Source organism: Phaethon aethereus, assembly GCF_964289735.1.
Source record: "Phaethon aethereus genome assembly, chromosome: 4".
Lineage (NCBI taxonomy): Eukaryota > Metazoa > Chordata > Aves > Phaethontiformes > Phaethontidae > Phaethon > Phaethon aethereus.
The window spans coordinates 45,254,461-45,265,373 of NC_138578.1; the positions used below are offsets into that span (position 1 = coordinate 45,254,461).

Below are 10,913 nucleotides of genomic sequence, written 5' to 3' on the forward strand. Positions count from 1 at the left end.
ATGGTCACTAGTTTAAAAAGATAATCTGACTTTATGCTTCAAATACCTTTTTATGTAAAAGTTCTCAAATGTTTTATTTACCAACATTAAAATGCAAATATCAGTATAGTATTACTCTGTTCAGATTACTTCTGTTTTGGTTGTGGGTTCTTTTAAGTTTAAAATTATTGAATTTTATATCATCTTATCAACACCATAGAGATTTTAATTTTGATGTTGTTGTTGAAAGACTAAAATGTAAAGATTTGGAAAACATTTTAAAACACTCTACCTTAAAACACTTATTTATGAAGAAACTCCTAAAATTTCCATCAAGGCCCTCTATAGGTCTTGTCTTGAAGACCAAATTTTAGTATCTTTCATTCTTTTAACTCTAAATATTATCTTCCTTATTTCCATATCAATTTCAAACTTCCAAAGTCCTCTGACAGTCTTTCAAGTTATACTGCTTATTCCTTTCTTCTTTTCATCATATTGCCTCTCTTCAACCTCTATCAGCACAATCATCTTTACTTTTTTTTCCCCCATTGTGCCCTATTGCAAAGCAATCCGTGCTTAATCTCCTCACTGTGCTACTATACTTTCTTCCTTCAAATTCCTCCTTATTGGCCAATTTTACCTATGTAAAATCATCCAGCTACAGACTGTGAAGTAGAATGTGACAAACTATGACTTAATTAATAAACATGCAGCACTTCACAGAATCATAGAGTCATTAGGGTTGGAAGAGACCTCTAAGATGATCAAGTTCAACCATCAACCCCATACCAACCTTCCCACTAAATCATATCCTGAAGCGCCACGCCTACAGGTTTTTTTGAACACTTCCGGTGATGGTGACTCCACCACCTCCCTGGGCAGCCTGTTCCAATGCTTGACCACTCTCTCAGTAAAGACATTTTTCCTAATATCTAGTCTAACCCTCCCCTGGCGCAACTTGAGGCCATTTCCTCTCATCCTATCAATAGTTACTTGGGAGAAGAGACCAACACCCACCTCACCACAACCCCATTTCAGGTAACTGTAGAGAGCAATAAGGTGTCCCCGAAACCTCTTCTTCTCCAGACTGAACAACCCTAGTTCCCTCAGCCGCTCCTCAGAAGACTTGCTCTCCAGACCCCTCACCAGCTTCGTTGCCCTTCTCTAGGCACGCTCCAGCACCTCAACATCCTTCTTGTAGTGAGGGGCCCAAAACTAAACACAGTATTTGAGGTGTGGCCTCACCAGTGCCCACTACAGGGGCACAATCACTTCTCTGCTCCTGCTGGCCACACTATTTCTGATACAGGCCAGGATGCTGTTGGCCGCCTTGGCCACCTGGGCACACTGCTGGCTTTCATTCAGCTGGCTGTCAACCAGCACCCCCAGGTCCCTTTCCGCCGGGCTGCTCTCCAGCCACTCCTCCCCAAGCCTGTAGCATTGCATGGGGTTGTTGTGACCCAAGTGCAGGACCCTGCACTTGGCCTTATTAAACCTCATACAATCAACCTCAGCCCATCAATCCATCCTGTCCAGATCCCTCTGCAGAGCCTTCCTGCCTTTCAGCAGCTCAACACTGCATCCCAACTTGATGTCATCTGCAAACTTACTGAGGGAGCACTCAATCCCCTCATCCAGATCATCAATAAAGATATTGAACAAGACCAGCCCCAAAACTGAGCAGGGAAACCCTGCTTGTGACCGGCTGCCAGTTGGATTTAAGTCTGTTCACCACAATTTTCTGGGCTCAGCCGTCCAGCCAGTTTTTTTACCCAGTGAAGTATACACCTGTCTAAGCCTGAATATAAATCGCTTTGTACATACGACATGACCCACCAGTTTCTGCAGGAGAATGCTGTGGGAGATGGTGTCAAAAGGCTTTACTAGAGCCCAGGTAGACAACATCCACAGCCTTTCCCTCATCCACTACGCGGGTCACCAGGTCATAGAAGGAGATCAGGTTGGTCAAGCAGAACCTGCCTTTCATGAACCCATGCTGGCTGGGCCTGATCCCTTAGTTGTCCTGCACATGCCCTGTGAGCACCCTCAAGATGACAGAATCACTAAGGTTGGAAAGGACCTTCAAGATCATCAAGTCCAGCCATTAATCCAGTGCCACCGTGCCCCCTAAACCATGTCCTGAAGCACCACATCCACATGTTTTTTGAACACTTCCAGAGATGGCAACTCCACCACGTCCCTGGGCAGCCTGTTCCAATGCTTGACCACTCTCTCAGTAAAGAAATTTTTCCTAATATCCAATCTAAACCTCCCCTGGTGCAACTTGAGGCCATTTTCTCTCGTCCTATCACTAGTTACTTGGGAGAAGAAAGCAACACCCATGTCACTACAACCCCATTTCAGGTAGTTATAGAGAGCAATGAGGTCTCCCCTCAGCCTCCTCTTCTCCAGACTGAACAACCTCAACACTCAGCAACTCCTCTTCACCAGACTGAGCACCTCATCCTCCTTCTTGTAGTGAGGGGCCCAAAACTGAACACAGGATTCAAGGTGCGGCCTCACCAGTGCCCAGTACGGGGGTACACTCACTTCCTTACTCCTGCTGGCCACTTTGTTTCTGATACAGGCCAGGAACATGAATCTCTTCCATAATCTTCTCCATTACCGAGGTCAGGCTGACAGGCCTGTAGTTTCCCAAATCCTCCTTCCGGCCCTTCTTGTAGATGGGTGTCACTCTGCCAAGCCTCCTGCAATCTGGGACCTCCCCTGTTAACCAGCACTGCTGCTAAATGATGGAGAGTGCCTTGGCAAGCTCCTCCACCAGCTCCCTCAGTACTCTTGGGTGGATCCCATCCAGCCCCATAGACTTGTGGGTGTCCAGGTGGCTTAACAGGTCATTAACTGCTTCCTCCTGGATTATGGGGAGTTTATTCTGCTCTCCACCCCTGTCTTCCAGCTCAGGGAGCTGAGGTCTGGCTATTAAAGACTGAGGCAAAGGCGGCATTAAGTACCTCAGCCTTTTCCTCATCCTTGGTGGCAATGTTCCCCCTCACATCCAAAAAGAGATGGAGATTCTCCTTTGCTCTCTGTTGTTAATAGATTTGTAAAAACATTTTTTATTACCCCTTATACCTGTGGCCAGGTTGAGTTCTAGCTGGGACATGAACAACTTGACAACTTACATTACATGTTCCCAGAAGAAATTAAAAAATGTTGTAGAATTTTGTTTCCATGCCTTCCAGATGCTAGAAAGTGTTTCCACAGAAAACTGAAAAGCAGTACAGCAGTCAAAGAGCTCTTTTTTTTTTTTTCCTTTTGTGAAGAAGAATTAAAAAAAGCCCACACTCTTGGGGTACAAGTGGGAAGAAACCGAGAAGTGAGGAATGCTTACTGGAACTGCATGTGCTATATTTCTCCTGAGTTTTATTTACACTCTGGCAGTAGCACCTTCCTGCAAACCCTATATAGCAGAATTGCAAAAAAATGCACCTTTCAAAGTCTAATTTTATACCAGAACTACAGCAACTGCACTTCTTCCCTCACATCACTATAAAAAAAGGCAGATTCTTTTGTTAAAATCGATACTAAATTTATTGTTATATTAATTTGCTGTACAGTTGTATTATTATCACTACTGGGGAAAAAAAAGAAACTTGCACTATGCGAATCAAATAAAAATTCTTCAGAAACTGCCCAAGTGCAAATATCGGGGTATTATAAGTGTAAAGAAAAGAGTAATCCTGGTACTTGTAGCACTTAGTAGTAGTTGGTGATATTTTAGCAACCGTTATTTGGAATAGTGCTGTCCCAGATGGCTGCAGTATAAATTTTGGGAGGACTACTGAAGTCCTACATGATGACTAGTAAGAAGGATAATAAAATATTGGGGGGGAGAAGTTTAGCCTTCTTGAGACTAGTATATTGTAGTACAACAGTTGGCATGGGCAAGCTAACAGAATAGTTAAGCCATTTGTTTCGTCAATGGCCTTCCTTCATAAGGCCCTGGAACGTAAGTGTACAAAAATTCACAGTTGTGATAGTTAATCCCTATTTGGCATTTATCTTTATTTTATTACCCCATAATTATCTTTATCTCATCGTTTTGATGCTCTGAGTTCGTTCTCTCTGCAGCTGAGAAAATTACAAGACTTATTTCTCATTCCTTACATCATGGAATTGAAGTCTCTGTAATTCCCCCAAAGCAAAAAATTTGTGACAACACATCAATGTGGTACTTGCTGGCCTATCTCAGGAATCAGTCACATGGTAAAACATCAGCAGGACTTATGCATTTTAGTTGCATGAATTGGCTGGAATATCTTATGAAATAGAATTGTCAAACAGATTATTTGCTGATCTTATATCAAATATGTTGTCAATTTTCATCTTTGCCTTTTTTATATTCTGATTTTCAGTGGCCATCAGGTGCATATGTGCTTTATGGTTTTTATAAAATCATACAGTGTCTTCAATGTGAACAGAATAGCCCAAAATATGATTTTTTTTTTTTTAATTTTCTACTTAATCCTCCATATAAAATTATTAGGAGAAAAGAGCATATTCTCAACTGTTTATATAGGGACAATTAACAGTTCAAAACAATTGTATCAAGAAAGCAAACATTGTTATGTGAGGCCAGCAGTATTCTACCTATTCTTCCATCTTGAATTTTAGTGCAGTTGCAAGCAATACAAACAGGTTAAAAATCACATTGCCAAAATCCTTGAAGGTACTTACCAGAAATAAACACATAGTCACAATATAAATCTAATATTTGTAGATATTAGATATCAGTCCGTCAATCATTCTCCATAAGGAGGCTAAGCACTAAGCCAAATCAAATTCATTTTTGCTATATCTGCAGTATTGTTTTGTCATTACTAAATGTTTATTTTTTCAGAGTAGTTAGAAACCCAAAATACCCCTTTTCCCCAAAGTAAACTTTTTCTTTCATAAACTGTAGAAAAAGATTTTTATAAATTCATAATGCTGTTTTGATACAGTATTTTTTCAAGAATTTGTATAAATTAATAGTTTTACACATATTCAATGTCTTTTTCTAACCATTTACATCTCTTACTTCTCTTTATTTCTAAAATAGCTTATTTCTGAAATTGACATACAAGTGTCAAAATTACCATGAAGACTTAAATTGTCACACATTGAATTGAGGATTCCACCTGCCTTAGGGCAGTTGGAATACTTTTTTGCCTGTAAGAATATATATAAAAGTATAATTAGGTCCTATTAATGTTGGATTTTCATGCCTATGACTAGTATGATGTTAATCCTGTAAGAAATACAGTTTTCTACTATTAACAGAGACATTTAAATGTTAAAGATTAAATAAACAAGCAAGACAGTTTATTTACATCATTATCTGTGAATAAAAGCCTAATGTATTGAATAATAACATATATTCAAATTACAGCTCTGGAAATCACTGCTCCTAATTTGAGGATATTAAGTAAGGTAGTCTAGTTACTACATAAAGGATAATAACTCTTACAGTATTAGAACTATTAACTTCAAATTCATATTGAACATTATTGCATTTTTCTTTAATAAACCTCATTGATTAACTACTAAGGAGTATTAAGCAGGAAATATAGTGAGATACTTTGCCAGATGCTAAAATTTACTTCCATATTTAATATTAAGAAGGAAAATTATTTACTCTGTTATTGACTTTGTGATTGTCAAGTGAGTGAATATTTTATCTGACACTGCACACACACACTTTCAAGAACAGGCAACAATAAACATGATGAAAGTTAAGACCATTCTACTCTGAAGGATGTAAAAATCCAATCTGAACATAAGCTTGGGAACTAAGAGTAGAATTGAAAACATATTCCCAAAGGGAAAAGAGATTGACCTCTGCCGATCACGTTTTCTTTGGAAATCAAGCATTGCAAATCCAGGTTTTGTATGAAGAAAATCAGCCAGCAAACGTCCTACTTACAAGGCCAAATTTAAAAACTGTTTCCAGATTTTTCACAAAACTGATGGTACTTCAGAGGTCCTACAAGACTAGACAGACTACTAACAACATAAAAAAGATCTAACTGAAAAAACAAGCATGGCTCACACTTACTGTGGCATTTACATTAAAGAACAGAAAACTCCTTGGCTTTATTTACAAGTATAGTCACACAACAAAATCAAAGTGCAAAATATTGAGATTTGCTTATTTTTATTTTAACCAACTTTCTAACAATAAACAAATGAGAAACTGGACAACTGTTCTCTTTTAGAGCTAAACAAAAAGATTTAGAAGACTAATTTGCAAAGGATGCCAGAAATGTTTTGACTATTTGGCTGTTATGTTTTTCATATTAAGAAACAAAACATCACTTTCATCTAGTCTATAGTATCCTACTAACTCAGTCTTCCATTTTCCAAAAAGTACTGAAGAGGAAGCAATTCAGCCTCTCATGGCTGAAGAAGCAGAAGCTGTGTGTACATATTACTGATAACATCCTAGACTCCTTATGACTTTCTTCTAGAACTCTGCTTAAAGCTCTCCCTTACTGACACACTATGGAACGAAAGAAAAAGCTTTGATATAGGCTGCCAATCCACTTAAACCATTAAGGCAGACCAAATACTAACTCTTTATTTTCTAGTACTCAACCATTTCTTGTCACAATAATTATTTTTTTTATACCCTACCAGTAGAACCTTGTCTATGTTTGTTAGGTATATTACAGCCAAGAGAGCTTAAAGTAAATTTAGCTCTTCCTCATGTTTGCTGCTGTACAAACACAGATGCTTCGTCCATTCCCAAGAGGTTTTTTTGTAGAGGAATTTAAACTACAAAATGAAGTTATGGATAAACCATAAAAAAAAGGCATATTTATCTTCAATTTAGTGCAAGTGGTATAAGTACGTCTTGCTGTGCTACAGAAAGTTTCTTTTTTCTGGAGTAGATGTGTGGTGAGTGTAATCATAAACTCCACTGTGCCAGTTCCCACACAAAGCAAAAAATTACAGCGCCTGCCCTCTGAAAAGTTTTCTATTGGGACAAATGACTGGAGTTGGGGACATGGCTGCAGTCTTAGTGCTTCCACAGAAGGAAGACCTGTTCTGCAGGAAATGGACCGGTATCTTTTTCCACATAATAAAGCTTGACATCATTGTCTTTCGAACACTGGTAGTTGAGACCTACCACTGACTCATGCAAATTTATGCATGAGTTCTTCAAAATTAGCATGCATCCCTAAAGACATCAGTGAAACTTCTGTTTCTAAGTGGAGCTGATCATTTTTGAAAAATAAACCAGTCAAATTACAGGCTTTAGTTATCCTGGGTTTTCCAGACAGCAAATTTGCAATCAAAACTCTTAATATGTTACAGTTCTAGGCATGTAACATAATGTCAGTATTATGGAAATTGTGAACAAGTTGATATTTCTGAGATGTTACAACTTCTTACTTTGTTATAATATATTTTAGTGTTCACATGTAGCTTGCATCTCAGCCAGAATTCCTACACACTTCCAGTTCCTGGACAGCTATAGACAGCTGTGGAGCAAATATGTTTGAAATGTCCTCCCCAACCTGTACTGGCTTGCAAGTGAAGGAAATGTGGTATCAAGGGAAAAAGGGGTGGGGGGGATGACAAGTCTTCTAATACTTTAAAACAAAAAATGAAGGAATACAAATTATTTTTGGTTTCAATTTTTACAGCTCTACATATGAAAACTGCTGGACAAGAGCATTATTTCAATTTACTGATGCTAAGAAGAAACAACAGTTTCCAGGGCCAATAGAAAGAAAATATGAAGGGGAGCGGAAGATGTCTATTTTCCAATCATTACTTTGAACTATACAGCTTCTAGTAATTCACTATTTTCAGAAAACAGATGTAATATATTCCCCTGCTGCCAATTTTCCAAGATACAGCCATAAACGAATCCTAAGTGTTAAACACTAGAATGTACACAGATTGTATAAGGTCATTATTTGGAGCCACTATTGCAAGAATCATGTTGCACTTATCAATATCTTACTGCATGAAATTCTGTATAACAACAAGATTTCCAAATTTGCAAGCCTCTTATTAAAGCTGTCTTATCATATTTATAAAATGCATCGATACGAAACTATTCATTTCCATCATGGCTGCTAGCAAGACGTAATGCTGTTCAGTGGGAGGTTCAAAGCCTCTGATGTGAAGAGCACAGGACTTGATAAGCAGTGACACTTTATACTCCCACTGATTTTGTAGAAAGCAAAGGAGAAAGAAAGAAAGAAAGAAACAGTTCCACTCAAGGTGGCAGGAGGAAAAGAAAAAGATTATATGAATTACAATTAAAGTTGCTGGAACACTACAGTTAGAAAAATTAGTCCAGATGACCTAGAACTATACTATGGATATCAATTATACACATAAGAGATCATGTTAAATGAAAGCAAAAAAACACAGGAACTATGAAAGAGAAGTATCAAGTCATACTAATAACAGTTAATATTTTTCAAGTGCAAAGTGCAAACCTTAAAGAGATCCATGATTTCATAATCATCCCTATATTTCCAACAGCTGCACTCAAGCACCCCCAAAACTTAAGAAATGAAAATATTTTTAAATTTTCCTCCTCAATTGTGAATTTTCTTCAAAATCCAAATGCATTTTAAAAGTTGTCATTATCCGAAGTGGGAACACGACAGGTTGACATGACAGGTTTGCAGGTATGGTCACAGCAACCAAGCAGCATCCCCTTCCACACCAATAGGGAAAAATACATATAATTTGTGAGCTCTTAACATTCACCTGTCACTGTTTGTGATGACAGCTGGGTACCATTACCAGGAAAAAAGGCTGAACACATGGCATTGTAAATGGGGCGTGGGGGGTAAGTGGTGTTAGCTGTTGTAATCACACTATTAATCACACTATTTTGTGTGGCTATTGGTCATTCAGCTGCTTATCATATGAACAACAAGGACACAGTTTATCAATAAACACATGTTCTTTTCATATACAAAATTATTTACTTTTTTCTCTGATTTATATTTTCTCTCTAATAAGAATTTAGGGATTTTGAATTTTACACTTTTTTCAGGCAATAGCATTCAGTAACAATGAAGTACTTTGATTCAGTGGTCAAACAGTGAAATTCACTTGTCTTAAGAAGAAAAAAATGCATATCAGACTTCAAAAAAAGCTTATCTTCAATTTCTAAATGTAAAGCACACTAAATAATTTGAACCATACAGTAAAAGTATTGATTTTACCTTAAGGAAAAAAAAAAGAAAAAAAACAAGAACTGAACTGTCTTGCACTTTCCCATTATTTCTGCCATTTTCAAATAATAAAATTAAACTGACGAAACTGCTGGAATCACCAACCAGATACTAATCTATTTATCTATAAACTTAAGTATGTACACACACAGAGGGGGCACATATATCCTCCTTTAGTCTTCTCATGACTGTCTACTGTGCATCTAGATCAAGTTGAGACCATAAACAATTCAAAGCTGCATTCTGTCTAAATGGGTCACTTATAATGAGAAAGCATGACATTTACATGTAGAAAGCAGACTGATAAGGGAGCAGAAAAACAGAATATGGCATCAGTGCAGAAAAAATATGCCTTTAGAGACAGTTTATATTAAACTATCTGGTGAATTCTTAAAATCCTCAAAAATGGAAGTGAATTCAAAATAGATACAAAATGAAAATGATAAATGATTTAACATGGCAAATATTCACTAGGATTACCCTTTGTGCTTGCAGTAAAGTAAAATGAAAAAACCTTGGTTCCTTTCACTACTGTAATGTCACTTGTATAGAAAAACACTTAAGTAAAAAGACTAAAACCACTACATTTCTCAGAGATTCACAAATTAATAAACAGTCTGCAATAATTTTAAATTGGACCTTTAAGTGCTAACATATCCCATCATGTTATTTTCAACTTGACCAGAAACAGTGGAACAGAAATGCTCTGAACATACTGTGTACATCTTGTCGAAGAAATTTCAACTGCAACATGCAAAATTAATTTCAGCAAAAAGCAAATCTGTACAATCTAAATATTAGAAATACAGCAACGCTGCTTCAACACATCGCAAAGCAAAAGTGGAAAAAAAGGCAGAGGGAAATTTCAATACTGCCTAAATATATACGAAATATACCCCCCATGTCTTTGTTCAGTCTGGACTCTTATTCAAGGTGTAAGTGCTGGTTACATTGTTAGATATCCAACTGAAACTGGCTCCAAATATTGTGTGAGTAGCTCTCTCATAGTTCACACTAGACTCCCTTGACCCAGCTAGACAAGCGTGAAAACATGAAATAAATGAAGGTTAACAAAGACTGGTCTGGGAAGCAGGCTGCATTAAATGCTTGCAATATGATTAGTATAGATGTAAAATTTGCTATTTATGTTCTTTTAATACTAGATACCAGACTACAATCACTATATTAATGCCAGGTGCTATTGCAGAGAGACAAATTAAGTAAATGGCATGGAAAAAAAAAAAAACCATCTTTCCCCATCTGCCACATAAGGATATTCACTAACCTTATATCATGCTGCTAAAGCAAATAAGGAACTGCAAAATAATTATCTTCTTGTGAAGAGAAAGCAATTTTATCACAATACCTTTCTGTGTTTGTCCCTCTTCCATATTCTCTTCCATGGCTACCTTTCTTCACTAGAAACAGCTACAGAGAATTAATCAAAAGCTTCAGTCAGATGTAGGAAAAAGTGTGGATTTTTTTTTTCCCTGGGAAGCTCCAACAGCAGAGGCTTAGGCAAGTCCTCAGAGCTTAGCTAAGGCTCCCTCTCTCTCCTTGTTTGCTTGGAGACAGGCTGTCAAGTGTAATTTCATTCAAATTACTCTTCCGTGAAGATTATCAATTTTTCTTCTCAAAGCTGCCCATTGTGTACCACTGTAAGCAGGTATTCAAATGAACAGCCTGTGAATTTTGGGGGGAAATGTGGTCTGAGCCCTTATGGCA

At 37.5% G+C, this 10,913-nt stretch overlaps 1 protein-coding gene across 1 annotated transcript in view; it reads right to left on the minus strand.

Moving 5' to 3' along the window:
- Window positions 1-10,591, minus strand: part of GPM6A (glycoprotein M6A) — a gene marked incomplete at both ends in the record, with an annotated part of 127,888 nt that extends 117,297 nt beyond the window's left edge. Inside the window, one exon of the mRNA XM_081999335.1 lies at window positions 10,555-10,591. Coding sequence (XP_081855461.1) covers window positions 10,555-10,591 — 37 coding nt within the window. The remainder of the gene's footprint in view (window positions 1-10,554) is intronic.
- Between the last annotated feature and the right edge of the window lie 322 nt (window positions 10,592-10,913).